This window comes from Heterodontus francisci, chromosome 47, assembly GCF_036365525.1.
Source record: "Heterodontus francisci isolate sHetFra1 chromosome 47, sHetFra1.hap1, whole genome shotgun sequence".
In the NCBI taxonomy this organism is placed as follows: Eukaryota; Metazoa; Chordata; class Chondrichthyes; order Heterodontiformes; family Heterodontidae; genus Heterodontus; species Heterodontus francisci.
The window spans coordinates 3,780,355-3,803,885 of NC_090417.1; the positions used below are offsets into that span (position 1 = coordinate 3,780,355).

A 23,531-nucleotide genomic window follows, 5' to 3' on the forward strand; every position below is an offset into this window, starting at 1 on the left:
GCTGGAAATTGCAGTATGATATTCCAGAGGTACTGTCCTTCCAACACTGAGGCTGGGGAACCTGTGCAGTCCAGAGTGGAGACGGTCTCTTTTCCCCATCTGCTGTGAAAGATCCTGCAGTCAAGGACATGTATTTGACTGGTACTGGTCAGCTTCGGAGAGATTATTCTGAGTCAGATTATTATGGCAAATTACTGTGTCAATTATCTTTATCCCATGAACAGTAAACAAAGTAATCAGGTACAATTATAACACGGCTCACCTACATTTCCAGGTGTGCCTTTATTTTCTTTTACATTGGACACAAGCCAGTAGAACATGAACATTGATATTGAAATTCTTTTCATTACTCCACATGCAATGCTATTTAAAATGGTGATATCTCTTGGCTCTGAGGCTGATTTGGACTAAATGTGACTGATGTATCCATAAATCTCCTTCTGCCACACTCCCACTGATTTGTGAAGTTGATCTCCTGTCAAATTACTGGGACTTTCTTCCTGAGATATGAGCTGATCTCCAGCTCACACAGCTGGCCATGAATAGATCAGTAACAGACGTCACATCGAGGAGTTATTTATAGGGTGAAGGATAGTGTATCTGAGCACCACCTAGCATTTCACATGCACCACCTTACAGGGAATATCCAATATTTAACAGGACAAAACTTGGAAGTATAAGAGACTAGGAGATGGAAAGGAAGAAGAGATAGGCATGGAGGCTTGAGAATAGTTATATCCATTCTCTGTTACACACTGCACTCTCAGTATAAAACTCTCAGTTATAACATTCTCTCGGTTACATCCACACTCTCAGTGTAACACTCTCTGTTACACCCCATACTCAATCTTAGTGCAAGGCTCATTGCACATTTCACTCAATGAGATGTGCAAAACACTTTAAGGAAAAATATCAACCCACAAATTGTTTTACAGAGCTACACAGCTTTTGAAAATAGATCCTCAAACTTTCAGGGGTCGCATCGAATATTTTTAAGGTGCTTGCACTGTTTAGAAACATACATGTACAGAAATAAGCTCTGACAGAGCCTCTGTGAAATTCTGCCAAATGCTGTGATTATGTGGGGGAGTGGCACGAGGTGAATTGCTCTTTCGGAGAGCTGGTGCGGACACGGATGGCCTCCTTCTGCACTGTAATGATTCTGTGATTCTGAAGGAAATGTCAAAGGTCACAAATCAGTGGTGACTTTTAAGAGAATTAATCCTTTCCATTTAACTTTACTGTTTTAATAAAGGCACTTGACACTCCCCCTGGATCGGTGATTTCACAAATACATGAGCTTTGCCCCTTATTAATCTGCCTTAAGATGCCACGCAAATGGAGTATGCCAGCAGTGTTTGAAATGATGTTTGTGCTAGCAGAGTATTAGATAGGAGATGTTACACAGAGCCCATCCAGTGTGGCTTGAGTTAGGAAAGGAGATTGAAGCATTACAGGAGTGTTACAGGAGAGCTGCAGCAACTTTCTTCTGTAAGTATATGTTTAACCCCCTGTATCTTTACAGTAGCACTGAAATTCAATTTTTGGGCTTTTGTTTTTGAACACAAAGTAAGGAATAAACAACAAGATATCAGGGGCAAGAATCTCTAAGGTTTCTTAGAATTCCAGTTACACTCAAGTTACCTTTGTTTAATCATCCCTAAATCATTGCTTTGGCGTATTCATATGCGAGCTGATTCTCTTCACAATCTGTGCGCCCATTCGACCATGAATCCACTCATTGTAAAAGGCACTATCCCTCTCTCCCAGCTGAGTGCGAGACAGTGGAAACAACAGTGTCCAACAACATAGAAACACAGTCACAGAGAATGAATGGGAAGAGAGAGTAAATCACAATGGGTAAGACAGACAGAATGAAGGAGAGAGAAAAATGAATCCAAGCACACGTACAGCAGTGAACACACATACACAGCAGCATACGTTCACGCGAACACACACACGCACGCACACACACAGACACACAGACGCCCACAGAGACGCACAGGAGCAGCGTATGCGCGTACACACTGCGAACACACACAGCGCAGCATATACACACATGGCGGCGTTTGCGCGCGTGGCACACACACACAGAAGCGTATGCTCACACACACACACAGAACAGCCAACGCGAACACACACAGCGCAGCATGTACACACATGGCGGCGTTTGCGCGCGTGGCACACACACACACACACACAGAACAGCCAACGCGAACACACACAGAGCAGCATATACACACACGGCGGCGTTTGCGCGCGCGCATGCACTCTCACACACAGAGGAGGGTACGTGTGCACACAGAGGAGCAGCATACACGCGCACACACACACACACACAAGTGGACAGATACACTGTCACCTGTCACTCCAAACCCAACAGATTCATGCCATCTTTTAGTGGTACTGTAGTAGATGGTTCTAAGTTGGATAATTAAATACAATTCTGAGAAATTGTTTCAAACCCAGTTACTATGATCAGGATGAGTGGATTAAAAAAAAAGTCCACAAAACCAAGCAAGACAGAACACACACATTCTGTTCATGCAGCTGGTGTCTGTCACAGCATCCAAACAACTGGGGGAAATGAAAGCTTAATTTTCAGGCTCTTGACCATTGTTGGGGTTCAGCTGAAACAAATGCTTTATTCGCCTTATCTCAGTGTGACCTTGACAAGGAATGGTCATTTAACAAGCAATCAGTTGAATGGTCCTTGAATATAAAGTGGTTACAATAGAGAGAGCAGGCCTGTGGTTTGTAAACATGAATACCAGGGCAGGGTCAAGGACAGATGCTCAATCATCACCTCTCTTGGTTACGTTATGTTCATGCAGAATAAAGGCCGTTGGGATTTGGTCAGTTTTACTATCAGCTTGAATTAAAAGCCAACACATGGGAAACACATCAGCATGGAGCTGTGGAGAATTCACGCTGCTAGCTGTCTCACCGGCAGCTTGCCCTCATTATCCCAAGTGCTGTGTGCCAGTCATTTTAACTACATTAATTCACTGGAACTGCTGCGATTTCACCAGCTGAGTAAGACCTTGAAGAACAAATAACCATGATGGAGGAGGAAATGTCATTCAGCCCATTCACACTCAGTCTATCATTCATGACTAACTCCGATTAACTTCCATCTTGTTCCAGAAGCCCCAAACCTGTTCTCCCTGCAGACTCAGGAATCAATCACGTGTCTGAGTTACCCCTTAAAGAGGGTGAAAGATTGAGTGAGAGAGAGAAGAGCTGGAGACATGAAATGGCAGACTCAATGTAAAACTAACAATACTGTTTTGATGCACATCGCCCCTCAGATTCCCTTCCCTCCTCCCCCCCACCACCACCTCTTTGGATGTAGCTCATCTTCACTTAATCTAATTAAGCAACTGGTGTTACTGTACTTGACTATCTGTTCAGTAACAGCCATAAATACACACTAGACAAAGTGAGAATAGTTCATCAAAACTAGTCTGTTTGACAGGTTTCATTTTAAACAATAATCAGAATATTAGATCTGAGAAAGCTTGACAAGATATTTGGTACAGTTGGTGTGTGTCAAGCTTGCATGCTCTGATGCTATGTCTATCAGCTTTTTCTTTGGTTGGTCTACTCCACTATGTAGCTGCTGACTCCAATGACATCATCGATTGCCCAGCGCACCCCCTGAATTATCATTTCAAAAGGAATGGGAACACAATGCCACACCATCACAAAGACTTTCACAGTGTTGCAAGCTGAATGGACCAACTCGAAAAGCTGGGAGAGTGCAGCTTTTGTGAAAACCAATCAACAGGGTGCGTTCTGACTGATGTTAACACACACATTGTTGTGGGGCTCCCGTGCACAAGGTGTCCGCAGTAATGTTTGCACTTGCTTGCCCGTGTTCACCATGTGTAAGACAGATTTACCTTACTGTTTGTGGCATCTCTCGTTAATATACTGTACTTTGTGAAGTTGTCTGGCTGATTTTCTAACCCTGATGGCTCGTGGTGTAATATCTCCACTGTCTCCTCTTTCCCTTCAGCAGGGGCGATCCTTCGAACAACCTTCCGAACAATCTACAGAAAAGGTGCCAGATGATTACATTCACTTGGTTAGTTTACCAGAAACAAAAACAAGGGAGTTCATTTCTCTCGACCCTTTAGGCACCAAAGAGCCTCTAAGATGGACAAGGTGGGGTCTTAAGTTCAAATGCCAGTTTTCCATGAGTTTACCCCAAGGTGCTGTCTTGGTGAAGGAGTTGAGGTTTGCCCTACGAACAGCGATCTGAAGAAGGCTGATTGCCAATTATATTACCTGCTAGCACTCATTAAAAGGAGGCTGCACAGCATGTCAGTGGTTAATGCATGACCTAACACCCTCTCCTAACAGCAATTAGCTGATCAGGAGTAAATGAGTTGTACAGTCCCAGTTAAAGGAAGATCATCTTTTACTGCTCACTTGCTTTCAGTGTTCTGAAAGGACTTTTGAAGCACTTTGAGACACTTTGCCAAGACTTCACCAACGCTCAAGCAACATTTATTTTGAAAATTCTTTGAGGACTTCACCGATGGAGAGTAAGTGCTGTCAACTGCACCTTATTGGACACGTTCGAGGATCTTGTTAGAGCTCCACCTAGGTCTGCAGGAGGACTTGAGGTGAGGCAGAGCAGCACTAGCTGCTGCAGGAGAGCAAAGTGGACTCCTTCTGCCCTGTGGGTATAGGGCTCCTCCTCTGGATCTCCTTCACCAGGACCTCCAGTGCTGCATCCGAGAACCTGTGCTCCTTCTCACTCAGTCCTGGGCCAGCCTGTGCCAACCATCAGTGTAAGTGGGTGTGAGGAGCCCACCTAACAAGCTGCATGAAAATTGAGTCTAATCGGCACTTGAGAGCTAAAACTGCAAGTGTCTCTTTTCGTCCCTCCAGGCAAGTTCAAATTATTGTCATCAGCATTTAGGACCAAAATTGTGTGCAAAATCCATACTTTCAAACAGGTGTGTTTTATTAACACAGCACCCATTTCATGCCTGCTTTCACCTCCCAGGAGCTGTTAATACATGAGTGAATGACTTCCCTGGGCATAGGTGCCGTCACCATCTGTTCCCAGACCTATGATTGTATCTGTCACCTGTTCTACAGCCAGTTTGATATTCAGTTCTATTGATGTTAATGTAATGTTGGGCAGGCGATTCAATGCTGCCTGTTTTGTGCTCCTGTCTAAGTCCCATTGGCTCACTCATCAATTTTCCCTTCCTCCTTCCAAGGAAAGTGAGTCGACCAACTCACTGCTTCCTCGAAGGACCAGACTGAGCTGGAAAATTCCAAGGTTCAAACAGTTCCCATCGGTACGCCCAGCAAACTGTCAAGAGATGTACTTTTTCCAGTCCTGACTCTCAGTGGTCAGTCCTAATTTCAGATGATTACCATTCCCCACCCAATGTAGAAGGGCACATGGGACACAGTTTGCTCCAGGATCACTGAAATAAGGATCAGGAGAGATGTCGAGCAGTAAGCTGATCTGATATTGCTCATTTTACACTGTCACTCAAAGTCAAAATGACTCCCAGGAATGTCACTCTTAGTTTACCTTCTCCAAGTCCCACTAACAAATGATTAAAGGGTTCCCATACCAGTTGATTTCCTTTACAGAACCAAACCTCACTGAAACAAACAAGATGCTCACTGTGGGAATCCCTCATTTAACAGCAAGCAATATCACATCTCCAAGCCCTGTAGCAACAGTCCAGTGTTGTGGTTCACAGGCACTTATGTAAGAGAAAGCTTCAGGCTGATGTCCTGAGGGTCATTTCACAATTAGACCAATGAAAGGATAAATGTCACCGTTATGCTTTCTCTTTTGTGTTGATGCAGTAACAACATTCTTAATGCCAAGATGTCACTCGTGTCACACAAATATTTCTGTGTGCCAGCAACATATTTGCCTGAAAAGTCATCATACTGTTTCATGAGCAAATCTAATGCTTGACTTTTCTGGCTATTTTCCATTGCTGATCGAGAGTGATACCCCTTTTACTATATCAAAGTCCTGCCTGCAGAATATTCAATATTTCAATTACTTTCTTAGTGACGAGGTTACCATCTTCATCTGTGAACTGCTCTTCTGTCACCGAATCTCCCGGAATGTTCTTTGCTTCTTCACCCTGTGTGTTGGAATGAAGAGTCAGTAAGATGTTAATGCTAACTCTAACTCCTCAGCACATCCACCCAGGAGTCTTTCCATAATAGTACAAGACAATACCCGCTCTTGGTTAAAGGTCAAAACAACAAAACTTTGGCACTTGCTCACCTCCAAACAATGCAATTCCAAATCTAGTTACCATAGCACTGTGGTACACGCACCGTTTGCCAAATTGTTGTGTGACTCTAACACTGTCCCTACTTCTAACAAATTCACAAACTTTTGTTCACAACTCACAATTCCTCTTCCATCTTTTTAAAATCCTGTGCTAATCACTGCATGCGCATCAGAGTTGCTGGCCAGGACTCAAGACAATATGCAGTATGGCACAGCAGCTATCTGGTCAAAATTGGACATTATCTGAAGAGATGTATAGCAGGTGGCTGTGCCATGTGAATGGTGCAAATTCTAACACATGGACCAGCTGCAGTATCATCCATATCCCAGCTAATCTCCTTCCCTTCATTGTTTTCTCTTGTGTTGTACATTTGAGAACATACCAAATAGATCTTATGACAAGTACATTTTAGGGTCATCAGTCTGGGGGAAGATGGTAGAATTACTATTGTGATTGCATTGATCACTCTCAGGTACCTTCCTGATGGATGACTCCTAAAATTTGATTAATCATCTAATATTTCCTTCATCTTCACATAATCCACCAATTTTAACACGCAGTATATATGCAACAAACCAAAAGTGGTTACACAAAGTTTGGCAAACTTGAATTTTAAGTATGAGCTTGAAACTCAGCTGAAAGCATTTTTCTTTCATGTTACTTTTTAAATCCAGTGCACAGAAAGACACATTTACAAAGTATTTCCATTCAGTCAACCCAGAGAAGCAGACAAGCTACATTACAAAAAGGAGGCTATTCAGCCCTTCCTGTCTTTGCAACAGCAATCCAAAACTCATAACACTGCCCTGCTCTCTTTCCACATCTCTGCAGTGTTCACAGTCATTTCTTTATCTTCTCCATTTCCCCCCTCCCAAGTATATCACATTTACAGGGTGAGACTGCACCCATTCACACTCTGTACATCATACTGTTTGCTCAGGGTTGTGTTAGTTCCAGCAATCTGCTAGACTTCTGCAAGTCCTTCCCTTTACAATGTTCATCCCACTATGCTCCCATCGATGACTGAAGACTTCAATGATCAGACTCGAAAATATTAGCTATATGTTCTGCTTATCTTCTTGGGAACACAAATCAATACCATGCAAACAGTCATAACAGGAATACATGGAATTGTTTGACTTGGAATCTGAGAGGGCGTTGTCTGCTGCCAGGTTAAGTTGCAGTCTGGTGCAGAAGGATTTTGACTGCAATTGTACGCTCTTTGTACCATTCAGTTAGACTGAAGTTCACGTATCTGGATTTGTGTTTTTCCTGAACTCTGTACATCAGTAAAACAAAGGGCTGCTAATAACATGCATCCAAACCACAAGATGTCTTTAGGAAATGTGGAATGGAAAAGTTTGAAAAAAACCATGGGTGGGAATTGTAAATAACAGTGTGGGCAAGCAGATAAGCAAAACATATTTCTCTACACCAGAACAAATATGAATGCATTGCTGTAATAATGCATTGACGTCTGATTGAGAAGAATAGAACACTACAGGCGGAGTCCTCCAAACAGCCCCTATTGCTCAATGACCACCGGAAGCTCTGTTACCATGGTCTCGCTTTGCAGTGTGCTGCCAGCCCCAATACTTCAGGACCCATGATGGTCTGGAAGAACCCTCATTGTCCAGAGTCCACGTGAGGTGAAATGTGCCTTTGATTGTCAAGCTATAACTTCGGCCCTACCAACTGCATGCTGCCAACCTAAGTAATCATCTCTCACACGCACAAAATCATCCATGAGCCAAATCGACCATCTCACACCAAACCACACGGTTCAATGAGTGCTTAACCATGTCAATCCTGATTATATACTAGCTGCACAGGGGCTGAACTGGCACATGTTCTCTTTCACTTACAGAAATGGTATGCAGTGCAGCTCAGTAAAGAGAAGCTATATAAAGACCAGGTTTCATCAGCAGAACTCAGTGCAGGCACAGAAAGTTAAAGTGCAGCCGCTAGTATACACACACCGATTAAGCAGCGCACACTCCCGAAGCTTCTCAGGCCAAGAACAGCCACTGCAATCCAGGCACTACCTTAACGATGAGCCTCCGCCGGATGACCCGGGTGGTGACAATCTCCTCATCATCGGAGCTGGTCTCACTTTCTCCGAGCTCCTTGTCTAACTCCTGGTGAATATATTTCAGCACAAATTGCACAGTGTTCGACACAATTTGAAAGACATTTTGACAGCTGACGAGGAAAAAACCAAGCAGCACCAGGCTGATGAGGAACTCACTAAGCAATGTGAGCATCCTCCCTCTACATGGCTACTGAGAGCAGAGGCACGATAGCTGCAGCTACATAGGGTAATTTGAGGTGCTTGCTCTGTTGGCTCTCAGCTTTGCCTTCTATGCTAAATCCCTGTCAGCACATGGGAAATGTTCCCAGGACATTTGATACCTTTGAGCAACTGTTGCACAGTCTTCAATCCAAATTACAGACAGAAGCCTTTCAGATAACACAGGGTATGCTCAGTTTGAATATTGATATGCTTTAGAAAGACTGAAGTAAAAATAAGGACAGGAAATACTGGAAACCAGGTCAGTCAGCAACTGAAAGACAAAGCTCAGTTAACATTTTGCACACAATCCCTCGTCAGGACCAGAAGGGTGTCCACCCAAAATGCTCACCGTCTTTCTCTTTCAGACACTGAGCAATTCACCATGACTTGCCAGGACGTTTTGGAGTTATAAAACATTCCTGTTTTGTTCCTAAACATGCTCATTGCACAGTGATCTGCTGCTGTAATGGAAAATTCTTGTTATTATAGAACCTGAGGTACACACAACTTCAAATACAGATTTCCACTTGTACAAGCATTTGATGGGCTTTGTTTCCTTATTGTATTCAATAGTCCCAGGGTAGGAAACACCCCCTTGCCCACTCCTTTCAAAGGAAAAAAATCAGTGTGCAATATTAAATTTGAGTCCTTAATGTCTCATAGCTGAAAAAAGACTTGCATTTATATAGCACCTTTAACATAGGTGCTTCACACTGAGCCACATAAGGAGATATTGAAGACAGGTGACCACAAGCTTGGTCGAGGAAGTAGGATTAAGGAATGTCTTAAAAGGAGAAAGAGAGGTTGAGGGGTTTAGGGAGGGATTTCCAGAGCCTAGGACGTAGTCAGTTGAAGGCATAGGGCACAGGGATTAAAATTCAGGAATGCTCAATTGGAGGAGGGCAGAGATCTCAGATGGTTGAGGGGCTGGAGGAGCTTACACAGAGATAGGGAGATCCGACGTAATGGAGGGATTTGAAAACAAGGATTTCAAAATTGAGGTACTGCTGGACCGGGAGCCAGTGTCGGTCAGCGAGCTCGGACCGGGAGCCGGCGTCGGTCAGCGAGCTCGGAACGGGAGCTAGTGTCGGTCACTGAGCATGGGAGTGATAGGTGAATGGGACTTGGTGTGAGTTAGGACACAGGCAGCAGAGTTTTGGATGAGCTCAAGCTTATGGAGGATGGAGGATGGAAGATGGGAGGCCGGCCCGGAGAGCACTGGAGCAGTCAAGTTTAAAGGTAATAAAGGCAGGGATGAGGGTTTCAGGAACAGATGAGCTGAGGCACGGCAGAGTTGGGTGAAGTAGGCTGTCTTAGTGATGGTACAGACATGTGGTCAGAAACTCAGCTCAAGGTCAAATATGTCACCAAGTGGGGGAGGGGGGGGGGGGAAAGAGTTGCAGAATATAGGGGGAACCTCAGCGGGACAGCTCCCTGATACACTCCTGCAGCCAGCAAACATCCCCCAGGGTGAGCTGAGCTTAGGATTGGCTGCCCACTGCATGGAGGCAGATAGCCAACTAACATCATTAAGGCTCCAATGAGGGGGATTCCATGGTCTTGCCTGGCTGACCCCAACCCACCCTTCTCTCCACAATCACAATGGAGACAGCCTCCCTGTGGCAGGATGAGGAGTGGGGCAGGGCCAGTGCTGGCGACTCCCTTCCACAATGACAGGGCCAATGGCAGTAAAGACTGCACCAACAGCCCAGACCATTCATCCAACGGCTTTGCCCCTCATGGCTTTATTTGTTTGTTTCCACTCCTCTGAGGGTACTTCTGTGTTGAGGCGCCCTTGCGTCCATCAAACTGCCTCAGCAGTGCCCACCTCTCCCAGTGGAGCTGCTGGCCCCCACCCACCCACCCACCATCCTTAAATCCAATGGCGAACATGGAGGTAGCCAATTAGGAGGCTGCCTCTGCCAAGATTGAACTGCCGGGCCTGCTGCTGGCAAGCAGGGGCTCCGGACCCCCATTTGGTCCCATAGCCTGTGGGAAAATTCAGCTCAATGTCTTCAGTTTTCCCAGTATTTAGTTCAAGCAAATTTCTGCTCATCCAGTACTGGATGTCAGAAAAGCACTGTGACAATTCAGAGACAGTGGAGGAGTTGAGAGAGGTGGTGAGGAGGTAGAACTGGCTGTCATCAGGGTACATGTGGAGACTGATATGTTTTGGGATGCTGTTGCTGAGGGGCAGCATGCCAATAAGAAACAGGAAGGACCCAAGGATAGATCCTTGGGGGACTCCAGAGGTAACAGTGCAGGAGAAGGATAAGAAGCCATTGCATATGATTGTCTGGCTACGACTGGAAGATAAGAATGGAACCAGGTGAGTACAGTCCCATTAACAGTGGAGAGGATGGTGTGGTCAACCATGTTAAAGGCTGCAGACAGGTCGAGGAGGAGGAGGAGGGAAAGTTTACCTTTGTCACAGTCACATAGGATGTCATTTGTGACTGACAAGAACTGTTGGAAACCTGACTGAAGGGATTCAAACATGGAGTTCTGGGAAAGGTGGGCACAGATTTGGGAGATGACAACAGGTTCTGGATTTGGTTGAAGATGGGTCGTTTTCAAGGACAGAGGTGTCAAGGGTGGAATTTTTGAGATGGGTGATGATGGCAGTTTTGAAGGGGATGTGGACATTGCAGGAGGAGAGGGAACCATTAACAATCATCAGCTAACATGGGGTCCAGGAAAGGAAACTGGGCAGTTAGTATTTTGATGGGAACAGAGACAAGGAAGCAATAGATGGGCCTCATGCACCAGATGAGCTCGGAGAGAGTATGAGGGGAGATAGGAGAGAAATTGGAGAAAGACGCTGGAGTAGAGGGGAGCTGTAGAGGAAGTTTGTCCCAATTTGCTTAGGGAGGGGAGGGAATTGGCAAATGCTGTTTAGTGGGAAAGAAGTCCATGAGCTCCTAGCACTTATTGTTGGAGGAGAGGGTGCAGGAGACAAGGGAGAGGAGTTTAAGAAGACAGTTTGTAGTGGAGAAGAGAATCTGGGGCTTATGTTTGCAGTCCAGGACGCTCCTGGGATAGTGAGTAGTTTTGGAAGAGGACAGATGGACTATATAGTGCAAGATGCTTTAGATCTGGCAGTGAATGACAACCAGTTGTTGGCCATAACTTTCAAGTCTACGTCCCTTGGATTGAAGCCAGCAGAGATGAGGGCTGCAGCAGTGGGATGAACAGCGTGAGAGAGAATTATTGTTTTAATGAGGACAAGATCATTAAAGATGGAGGTGAAGGTGTGGTTGAGAATATCAGTAGATGCAGAAATATCATGGTGAACGGAGAGCCATAGGCTAGACAATTGGGATTTTGAATGTGCAGTTCTAAGTGACTTGGGGTGGGGAAATGTGTGTGAAGAGCAATAGAAGGATATGATTAAAAGTGGCCTTAACTGTGGTAAATGTGATGGGTGCAGAGAGGCCTCGTGAAATGGCAAGAGTCAGGGGGTGGCGGTTAATATGAGTAGGGGAGTTTATATGGAGGGAGAGGTCATCACATCTCTCACAAACATCTGATGTCAACTTCCCATGCAGAAAATTCCTTTGAAGTGCAGTCACTGTTGTTGGAACACAAATGCCAAACTCCCACAAACAGTAATGAGAAGATGAATTAATTAATCTGGTGCTTTGAATGGGGCATGGTGGTTTGAGTCTTTAATGGAATAGTGGACGAAGCCAGAGGAGAATATACAACATTGACATTGTGTGGAACTATCTTCCACTAACAGCAGTAGATGCTGGCTCAATGAACAGTTTTAATTAGCAGATGCATAGATTTTTGCAAGACAAGGGGTATTAAGTGAAATGGAACCAAGGCTGTTGGATGGAGATGCAGGTCAGCTATGATCTCATTGAATGGGGGAAACACACTTGAGGTGCCGAATGATCTACTCCTATTGCTATGTTCCTATGATATGCTAATATCACTCCCAATTCCTACAGTGTGACTGCATTGCTGGACAAGTCATTCCGGTGACGTCGATGGCACCAAACTTTCTCTGCAGCAATCAAGAAACCAATGATCCTTCAGATCCAAATTCACCATCTACCTGACTTTCACAACTGTCACCTTTACAACACTGAACTCAGTCCAGGCCAGGCCACCAGATCCCATTGAAAGAAATAAGTGCTCATGTTTATAACATTTACAGAAACAGCAGCGAATGTAACCCGATAGATCAGCAGTCACTGAATCAAATTCTATGTTCATTACGCAGGAATTTGTCCTGGTATTTTGGGATAAAAGTCTGGAATTTCATCCATTTACAATTCGGGCCACAAGTTGAAGGTGACTCAAGAAACCAAATTCTCTTTCTAATCTTTGGGATTCCAGGATTTTATTCTTTTTGGGTATTTTATGATCCTTCATTTGTTCTCTGTGAAGACCTCAAAACACTATCGATATCGAGAACTAAATAGGAGATCTCCCGTGGCAGTGCTCATGGTGAGTCGAAAGTGTGACAGGAAGTCTCTTTCAGAGATTACTAACCAATCTCCCTCAGCATTGCACATGGGCCCGGGCTATATTTAATGGGCCCCCCTGGAGATGGGCTACAAGGGTAGGGAGGGGGGTAAGTCCCATAGAATTGCGACAGGAGGCAGGGCGGAGGGGTGCCTGTCATCCCTCGTCAGACCACTATTATGTTGGGGGCCAAATAGGCTGATGATGGTTTTCCTGCTCAGAGGCTAATTGAGGCCCGTAAGAGGCCTATTATCAGCCACTCTTGCCGGAGGCGCAGGTCGGACGTGGGGTTTGCCTCCACCCTGCAGGGAGGCCACCCAGTAAATCTGGGTGACATCCCTGCTGGTTTGGGAGTAGGGGGTGTCCTCCTCTGTGGAAAGACAACCCACTCCCCCATTCATTCAATGCACACCCTCCATCCCCCTATCGCCGGGGACTGCCGGACTGGCCCTGGACCCCTGTCTCACTTACATCTGGTCTGGGTCTCTCGCATTGGGCCTGGGTGCAAGGCCTCCTGTAGTACTGGCGGTGGTCATCGCTGTTGATACTGAGCTGCTGGCCCTCTGATTGGCTGGCAGCTCTTTGAGGTGGGATCTCTGTCTTTAAAGGGTTCCTGGCGCTGGGTTAGTTTCCCAGGCTCCATTAAGAACAGCCGGGGGGAGTGGGGGGGGGGGGGAACGGGTGTCAGAGAGTGGTGGTGGGGGGGGGGCTCCGAATGGCGGAGGCGGGATTCCCACTGCCTTTTTGGCCCGATGCCAGTAGTCCGGGAGGAATCCAGACTAAGTGTAGTCTTCAGGGGTAGAGAATGGGGAAAAAATGGACCATGAGCATACAGGTTTCAGTGGTGTTTACTGCACTGTGGCACACAGTGATAGAGAAAATACATTTGTGGTTAAACCCAGTTCAAATTGTGCCATTTGGCAAAGCTGCACTGAATCACTCACCAATTCTCCCTCTGTCTATGAACAAGTATCTGACCTCTGCTTGGCATATTTCAGACTGAGAAATGACCAGGAAGGAATCACAAGCATGATATGCTAACGCATTGGTACTACAATCCCTCAGAACACCAATGGATGTGAGCTGCAGTTATACACTTCATCATGTATTGAGTGAAGAAATGATTCGAGATGATGTTAAATTTATCAGAGTTAGCTTGAACTCATTCGGTGCTCCCATGTCTGATGTTGGTTTCTGTTTCCCAGTTGTATATTTTTAAATGAATGTATTATGTGTCAGTCTTTTACTGAGAGTGCAATGGGCCCCAATATCCCTGATTTTCCAGAACTCCTCAGCATCCCAAAGCAGTGAAGGCTTCTCCTGAACAGGAGCACCGGAAAGGCAGGAAGAACAAGGGACCTGACTCACTCCCTGTCCACATGGTGCTGAACGTTGGGTGTAACTGGTTTTGAAATTGGATTCTGTTTGAGCTCATGTACAGTGGCTCTCACCATTTACAGTGCTGCTGACAGACAAATGCTCCACAAATAGTTCTATCCAACTTATCATATTAACGAATGGGTCAAGAGTTTTGTACCAAAATATCCAGAAGCTAGAAATGCCCCTCTACTATAAATATCAATGTATTACTGAGTGAAACCTCACAAGACTAAAAATATATTCATCAATCTCATTGAAGTAATGATTGCAGTCACAGCTCACTCAAACACCCATTCCAGTTCGATGCTACCCAAGGTATCCTAAGCACCTGGTGCCATGCAGTAGGATGCTGACCTTTGCTCTCTACTTGAACTGGATTGTTTAGGCAGGATCAGAGGCTGTTGCACCCAGAGCAGCACAACCACCTTCTGAACAAGTAGCAGCACATGCCCAGAGATGAGACAACAAAATGCAATGTGCTCTCCTCACTGTCCAAGGCCCCAAACACTGCTTTCAGGTGAAGCAGCGCTTTACTTGTACTACTTTCAATTTAGTATACTGTCTTCACTGCTCACAATGCGGTCTCCTCTCCATTGAGACCAAACGCAGATTGGGTGACAGCTTTGCTGAACACCTCCGCTCAGTCCGAAAACATGACCCCGAGCTTCTGGTTGCTTGCCATTTCAACACTCCCCTCTGCTCTCATGCCAACATTTCTCTCTTTGGCCTGTTCCAGTGTTCCAGTGAAAATCAACGCAAGCTCGAGGAGCAGCACCCAATCTTTCAATTCGGCACTCTTTCGCCTTGCGGACTGAACATTGAATTCAATAACTTCAGATCGTGACTGGCCTTTTTTTAACATTTTATTTTTTAACTGTGTGCCTGCTTTTCATGTAGTCAGAGCTACTCATTATTCCACTATTAACACTCTCTCTGGAGTAATGCTTTGTATTTCACCACAAGCATTAACACACATTTTTCCTTTGTCCCGGGACAGCTTTGTTATTTAGTCTCCCTCTGCCCCTATCAAACACCTTCCCCTTTGTTCTCTCCCCCACTCCCCTCCCCTTCACTTGCTTAAAACCTAATTCTTTTCTAACCTTTGCCAGTTCTGATGAAAGGTCACAGACCTGAAACATTAACTCTGCCTCTCTCTCCACAGATGCTGCCTGACCTGTTGAGTGTTTCCAGCACTTTCTGTATTTGTTTCAGATTTCCAGTATCTGCAGTATTTTGCTTCTATTCTTGCAGATGTTTTCTGGACTGTCAGTCTTCAGAGATGCAGGTGGTGCAAATCGCTGCTTTGTAGAAATTTTTTCGATAACTAACCTGTGACTGAGCCAGAAGCAGCACTCTCACTGGACCCCAGTTCAGACCGAACAAAATGGGACATTTAATCCTCTAAAGGGATTTGGTTCAACTGACCGAGTTTTCACTTTCACCACGCTTAAAGTGACGTCAGTGAAAGTCTGATGACGGTGAAGTCAGGACCATCACTCTGAAGGAGGATGTGTCACAGGGTGTGAGCTAAAGTTTGAAAAGTTTGTAACCGTTTCACATTCCAGCATTGTATCAATGTCAGGTCACTGTCATCCAATAACCATTCAAGCCAGCTGTGCAAAATTGGAAGTTTAGACAAGCACTTCCCATTTAATGGCGAATCGTGGGAACATGTGATAAATTCCTGCTGAGCACTGTCAGCAGCAAAACTTCTCCTCCACTTCAGTGGCACCTCAGACTTGGAATATTACTTTCTGTTCCACCCACTGCTCAGCACAGTACAAGACAGTTAGTTATTTAATCATACAAATGATAAACATCACCAGCACTGAGACTGAAAACACTGCACTAAACATGTTAAATATGATTCGATCTCCAAAAAGGTAACTTAACTGGTGTATCATCTCCTTGCTGTTTGTGGGATTGTGCTGTGCACAAATTGGCAGCTATGTTTTTCCAAATAACAACAGGAACTGCACTTCCAAAGTTATTCATTGCAAAGCACTTCAGAACATGTGAAGTATTTGAGAAGTGCTGCTGAAATGCAATTTTTTTTTTACAACAGAGGGAAGGAGCTGAAGGAAACACCTGGGCAGCTGGTACTGTGGTTAAGGCAAGGTCATTAGTAAGAAAATCAGTGGCTCAGTGGGTAGCATTCTCATCTGAGTCAGGAGGTTCTGCTTTCAAGTCCCACTCCAGAGATTTGAGCACAAAAGTCCAGGCTGACACTTCAGCGCAGTACTGAGGGACTGCTGCACTGTCAGAGATACCGTCTTTCAGATGAGATGTGAAACCGAGGCCCCAAGGCCCTCTCAGGTGGATGTAAAGGATCCCAGGGCACTATCTCGAAGAGGAGCAGGGGAGTTATCCCTGGTGTATCCTGCCATTATCACAATGCTGTTTGCAAGTGCATTTTCTCCATTACAACAGTGACTACATTTCTAAAGTACTTCAGTGAATGTAAAACACTTTGGGATGTTCTGAGGTGGTGAAAGTTGGTCGAGAAATGCAAGTCTTTCTTTTGATATGATTACGCACAAGACAAGTTGACTCAATCATTTTCCAGTCATCGATTGTGAAGTATTACAAATGAGCAACCTTCCCACTTAGGCCATGACATGGAGAGTTGTGCTGTCTGCAGTATCCATCACCAGCAGCATATATCCACTGGATAAACCAAACCATGCAGTCCAACTGCTACAGATGACTCATTTCAACTTGCTCTCAAACACTACTCTCGATGAACAGACGAACCCAGAGCCAGTACCTGCAATGATGGCCAACCAACCACTATACCATACCCAAGAGTCCTGGTTAACCAAAGTTTTGTCAGCATCCGATTTTTAGAATGAAAGCCTCCTCCTGAAGTCCCCAGCATCACAGATGCCAGACTTCAGCCAATTCGATTCACTCCGCGTGATATCAAGAAACGACTGAAGGAACTGGATACTGCAAAAGCTCTGGGCTCTGACAATATTCCGGCAATAGTACTGAAGACCTGTGCTCCAGAACTTTCCACGCCCCTAGCCAAGCTGTTCCAGTACAGCTACAACACTGGCATCTACCCTGCAATGTGGAAAATTGCCCAGGTATGTCCTGTACACAAAAAGCAGGACAAGTCCAACCCGGCCAATTACCCCCCCATCAGTCTGCTCTCAATCATCAGTAAAGTGATGGAAGGTGTCATCAACAGTGCCATCAAGCGGCACTTGCTTAGCAATAACCTGCTCAGTGACGCTCAGTTTGGGTTCCGCCAGGGCCACTCAGCTCCTGACCTCATCACAGCCTCGGTTCAAACATGGACAAAAGAGCTGAACTCCAGAGGTGAGGTGAGAGTGACTGCCCTTGACATCAAGGCAGCATTTGACTGAGTGTGGCATCAAGGAGCCCCAGCAAAACTGAAGTCAATGGGAATCAGGGGAAAACCCTCCACTGGCTGGAGTCATACCTAGCACAAAGGAAGATGGCTGTGGTTGTTGGAGGTCAATCGTCTGAGCTCCAGGACATCACTGCAGGAGTTCCTCAGGGTAGTGTCCGAGGCCCAACCATCTTCAGCTGCTTCATCAATGACCTACCTTCAATCATAAGGTCAGAAGTGGGGATGTTCGCTGACGATTGCACAAGGTTCAGCACCATTCATGACTCCTCAGATACTGAAGCAGTCCGTGTAGAAATGCAGCAAGACCTGGACAATATCCAGGCTTGGGCTGATAAGTGGCAAATAACATTCACCCACACAAGTGCCAGGCAATGACCATCTCCAACAAGAGAGAATCTAACCATCTCCCTTTGACATTCAACGACGTTACCATCGCTGAATCCCCCACTATCAACATCCTAGGGGCTACCATTGACCAGAAACTGAACTGGAGTAGCCATATAAATACTGTGGCTACAAGAGCAGGTCAGAGGCCAGGAATCCTGCGGCGAGTAACTCACCTCCTGACTCCCCAAAGCCTGTCTACCATCTACAAGGCACAAGTCATGAGTGTGATGGAATACTCTCCACTTGCCTGGATGGGTGCAGCTCCAACAACACTCAAGAAGCTTGACACCATGCAGGACAAAGCAGTCCACTTAATTGGCACTCTATCCACAAATATTCACTCCCTCCACCACTGACGCACAGTGGCAGCAGTGTGTACCATCTGCAAGATGCACTGCAGCAATGCACCAACGCTCCTTAGACAACACCTTCCAAACCGGCAACCTCTACCAACTAGGAAGACAAGGGCACCATATGCTTGGGAACACCATGACCTGCAAGTTCCCCTCCAAGTCACACACCATCCTGACTTGGAACTATATCGCTGTTTCTTCAACTGTCGCTGGGTGAAAATCCTGGAAGTCCCTTCCTAACAGCACTGTGGGTGTACCTACCCCACACGAACTGCAGTGGTTCAAGGCAGCAGCTCACCACCACCTTCTCAAGGGCAATTAGGGATGGACAATAAATGCTGGCCTAGCCAGCGATGCCCACATCCCATGAATGAAAAGAAAATTTATCGTGCTCTCCTTTGGGCAAATCAAAATCGTCAGATGCATTTATGAGACTCTTACTGCAAACTGCTTCATACAACACAGAGACATTCATCTTGTTTTTTTTTCCTTTGTCTATTTCCCATAAATAGTTGCCTGATTATCTCCTCTCAGGGTTCAGGATTATTTGATTGGCATTCTCAGCCCATGGCATTTTGATTTTCACTTGAAGAACTGTCCAGTCTCATTCTGTGCAGTGAAAGCACATGGATGTGCCACAAGTTTCCTGTCAGAATGTTAATCAGGGATGGGAAGAGGTAAAAGATGCCCAGCATGTCAGCGAGTGGTTATATTTGGAAACACCGTCTGTGCACATTACAGTGTGGGCCATCGGATTGGCTGGAACTCAGCTCACGTTTCTGCCTGTCACTTTGCCCTTCACGCTGAGGTATAGGGAGGGCAACTCCTGATTTGGCCTGGTTCACAGGCACTGAATATTACTCAATCTATTAATGTCCCAGACTGGCTGACACTAGCTTACAGTTTAAAAACAAGTAGCCCCTTACTTTTTCCACAAGCTCTGGTCTACTTTGAAATATCTGCTTTACAGTAACTGTGCAATAGCTGAAATAGATGTCGTCCGATCAGAAAGTTCTAACCTCTTCACTGTACCCGTTGTACTTTGTCCAATCCCACTATCTTGCTTTTCATCCCCTCTTTTAACTCCAGCCTGTCCAGGCACCAGGCCAAACTCAATGCTTGTTGCTGGATATTCTGTTAATGTCAAGGTTGGATTCACAAAAGCTCATGTCAGCTTTTGGCTGACATACATAAGACAAGGAACAACAGTGGAATAACCTCCCTGTATTGCCCTCTCCCCTGAATCCAAGTGGAATTGTGGTCGACAGTAAATGGGAAACTATCGCTCCAGTGATTGTCATGCTGGTCAAAGCTTGGATGAATAATGCCAGTTCCCATTGCTAATAAACCTCTCCACGGGTGTAAGAGAGTCCCTTGAAGAAAATCTCGCACTGTTCAAAAGAAGTTAAAATTGCCCACACAACTGTAACCGATGTTAATAGTATAACCGGTTGCGGGAAGATATCGAAGAATATCCTCTGATGAATTACTTCCCAGTCAGGAAGAACCAGGTTTTCATTTGTACTTCCTTGTGTTCCTCTACATTGCTCCTCCCTCCTTTCCTCAAGGCACTGATTGCTGCTGAGGTTTGGTGCTACAGGTACCTTTGGTAGTTTGCCCAAGTGAGCCTAGCAAATGAATGATGATGGGCTATTCAACTGCAGGGGGCAGGTACAAACAACACAGCCAATCCTGATCATGTCCTGACTTGACATACACACTGGCATATCCTTTAAGAGGAAACAGATGCAGGATGTTCAGGAGTTGAGGGGATTGAGCCAATTGTATCTCCCCAGCTCCTGCTCCAGTTGGGATTGGCTGGTGCGGTACCAGCTAAGGGAGTGAAAGCTGAGAGCTTTGAGTTTATAAGATGAATGATGCACCAGGCTGTCTCTTTATTCACCAGCACTGGGAGCATTCTGTTTCACTCGAAACTGCTTTGAAATATTCAGCACTAATCACTTTAAAAGTACGGTGGAGTGGAGGATAAGACATGGGCTTGGAATGTGATCCCAGCCACAGAAGACTCCTGAAAAAAGCTCAGAAATTCCTTCAGCGAAACAGTAATATCCAAGGTTATTTCATCTCAGCTGCTTTCCTGTCTCAATAGTGAGACAGGCAAAAATCCATGAGCAGTTCATATGCCCACATTGCTGGATGGGAAATAATGTGCGTTGCTAGGGAGGCATTGAATATAGGAGATTCACAAGACTCTGATCTCCAGAGGGTCTTTGTCCACAGAACTTCATTCAAAGGGTGTGCAACAGGCTTTGGAAATAACTGAGGGCGGTATCTCGTTTAACCCAAAACACATTATGTTGTTGGAAATACATAATACTCTTATTATGGAGTTTCTTTGCTATTTTCCCCTATTCTATATTGCTAAGCCCATGTCTAATAGTTAAAGCCAAGGAAAAATCCTCTCACCTCCTCACTTGAAACCATTTCTTCCTCTTCCACAGTTATCCAGCTGCTCCGTGGATCAGCGCTAAATTGAAATGCTGTGTCCCCTGAGGGTAAACAAAGGGGGTTCTCCATATCTTTCAGATCCAAGCAGTGTAGTGACTTCAGGTCTGCTTTGTCCTCCACTGGTTGCAATAGCCTTTCCTCAGTCACCCTCAATCTGCTTGACCCCAGCTCTGCAACGTGAGGTAAATTCTCCGTCGGCCTTTGCTCAAGTACCTTGGCCCAGGCCTCCTTTTGTGATAGGACGAAGCCAGGTTTCCAGGAGTCAGCTGTTGAGGGCACAGAAGAGGTCGCTTCAAACTCGGGGACTTGTCCTCCCTCCTCACTGACTGGTTGGTATGACACAATGGGGCTATAAGGTAAAGCTTGAGAGCTTTGAAAAACAATAAATTGGTACAAAATTAACTCTTCTGGAAATGAGAAGAATGTACATAGTACATGATGTCAGGACTAACTTCACATCAGTGCAAGTGACAGATGGAGGGAACCGCTTCATATTGAGAAACTAGGGTGGGAAGATAACCTGGAGTTTTGTGTCCAGGTTAACCTGGCTCTGGGCTGTTTCAGGGACAAAACTTTCAATAAAGTTCCCAACAGGTATGCACAGGAAGAGGGCAATTTCAATAATCCAATGTTAAAAACTTTTGGGACTAAAAGTTGTTTCGGGGGCGGGGTTCCATTCTTTTCCATATTCAGCTCCTTTGCAGTCAATGGAATTACATAACAGGGGCTGGGTATATCGGGCAGCCCATCCCATTGTGCCCGTCTTGTGCCACTTCCCCTTATTTTTATTGACAGATTCCTGATCTCCAGAGACAAATAAAGAGACAGGTAAAAGTGAAGAAAAACTTCACCTTACCAAAGAGGATGATGACCAGCGAGCTGAACCACTTTCTCCAAAGCAAGGAAGCAGAATTAAATGGAATTCTGCTCCTTCTGGTCTTCATCCATTCTGAAGGGGGGTCTGAAATCAGATCAGTTGCACTCCCAGTCAGTCACAAAATGGGACGTTCTGTGGGGAAATAGGAGGAGTCTCTTCAAATAAAACTGTACTTTCCTGCCTGACGAGGCAATAAGGTGTTAAAATGAGCCCATGTGGGTTAAATAAATGGAAACAGCATCCGTTAAACTGGCCGCTAGCTATCGGAGAAATCTCAAAGTGCTCCAACCAACACATACCAACCCCAGCAGTTATCCAGGCCCCTACCAGAGAAGGGACTCTCCACAATAATCACACTGCCATTTATTGGGATGTGTCAGCAGTTATTCAATCAGGTGACATGTCCTACCGGGATGCAAAAAAAAAATCATTGATGTGAAAGTGTAAAGGGCTCAACAGGATGAAATTACACGCAAGTTTACATATTATCATCAAAATACTCTCTTTGCATTATACCGCAGGGTAGACTTTCCCTTATATGCATCACTGGAAATTGCCTTGCACATTTCAGTATCTCAAATGAATTTCTCATTTACCTGTCCACATTCTGGTCTGGCCATTTGGAATCTATGCTCTCTCTTCTCAAGGTTGGTGATCCTGTCCATCGAACAAATTGTCCTGCAATAACAGAAATGCCATTCTCTGTATTCAGTTCCTCTGCCGGCTTGGCCGGACTCTCCTCTTCTGTCATCTCAGCTTTGCTCTCTGACCTCTGACCTCCTTCATTGTCGATTAAATCTATCAGCCCATTGATGGCATCTGAATCCACTGTGTCCTCCTCAGTGAGATTTAAGGAACTCAATCCTTCAGCAGGAAATGATTCATCAGCTTTGCTATAGTCCAATGAGGAGTCTTCTGCTACAACTAGAGGTGGCATGTTACCCGATGACCAAACATTGACATCTGATATCTCCATTAGGGAATCGTTGTCAGTGCGTGCTATGGGAGTACCATCCAGGCTTGTGACATCGTTCCAGAACTGGTCAGCTTGAAGCGGAGATGGCATTGTGTAGTGAAGTGAAGCGGGTGAAAGCATCTCATCCTGTACTGTGGTGAAACCTACACAAGCAGACAGAGCACATCTGCAGAAGCCATACCTGCAACAACTGATAGTACAGGGGAAGGGGGGGGGGGGGGCAGGGGAGATGGACCACCAGAGACCTCCTACACCACCAGGCTTTACTCAATCAATACTGTCATCTCAATTGGTTTCACTGGCAGCTGTGGAATGTGCCGAATTCTGCAGGGCAATACATTGGCCATTTAACTTTTTGAGTTCAAGCTTCACCACAAAAACACAAAATGCAAAAGGATTAAAAAGCAACCAGGGAAACTGCTGATTGTGGGAACAAATTAAACACATGACATTTCTATGGGATTCGTTACATAGTCTCAATAAACTTTATAAAGTGGAGGACAGTGAGTTGATCGAGCTGGAGCAAAAAGAGGGAGGCGCTTCAGGAAGATGTAAAAGAAATTGTGGAAGGGTGACGACAATATCTCTCTGAGATCAAGCCTGTACGAATGGGCAAAACCAGAGCAACATCGCTCAAAACTTGGTTTG

General features: G+C 45.3%; 1 protein-coding gene across 1 annotated transcript in view; it reads right to left on the bottom strand.

Moving 5' to 3' along the window:
• LOC137357071 (ankyrin-1-like) overlaps positions 1-23,531 on the bottom strand; it is a 183,208-nt gene that overhangs the window by 7,311 nt on the left and 152,366 nt on the right. Inside the window, exons 38-48 of the mRNA XM_068023055.1 lie at positions 22,504-23,026; positions 20,989-21,400; positions 20,010-20,189; positions 19,594-19,695; positions 14,797-14,870; positions 13,534-13,681; positions 11,010-11,091; positions 10,478-10,575; positions 8,339-8,572; positions 6,054-6,137; positions 3,906-4,055 (exon numbers count right to left, since the gene is read on the bottom strand). Coding sequence (XP_067879156.1) covers positions 3,906-4,055; positions 6,054-6,137; positions 8,339-8,572; positions 10,478-10,575; positions 11,010-11,091; positions 13,534-13,681; positions 14,797-14,870; positions 19,594-19,695; positions 20,010-20,189; positions 20,989-21,400; positions 22,504-23,026 — 2,087 coding nt within the window. The remainder of the gene's footprint in view (positions 1-3,905; positions 4,056-6,053; positions 6,138-8,338; positions 8,573-10,477; positions 10,576-11,009; positions 11,092-13,533; positions 13,682-14,796; positions 14,871-19,593; positions 19,696-20,009; positions 20,190-20,988; positions 21,401-22,503; positions 23,027-23,531) is intronic.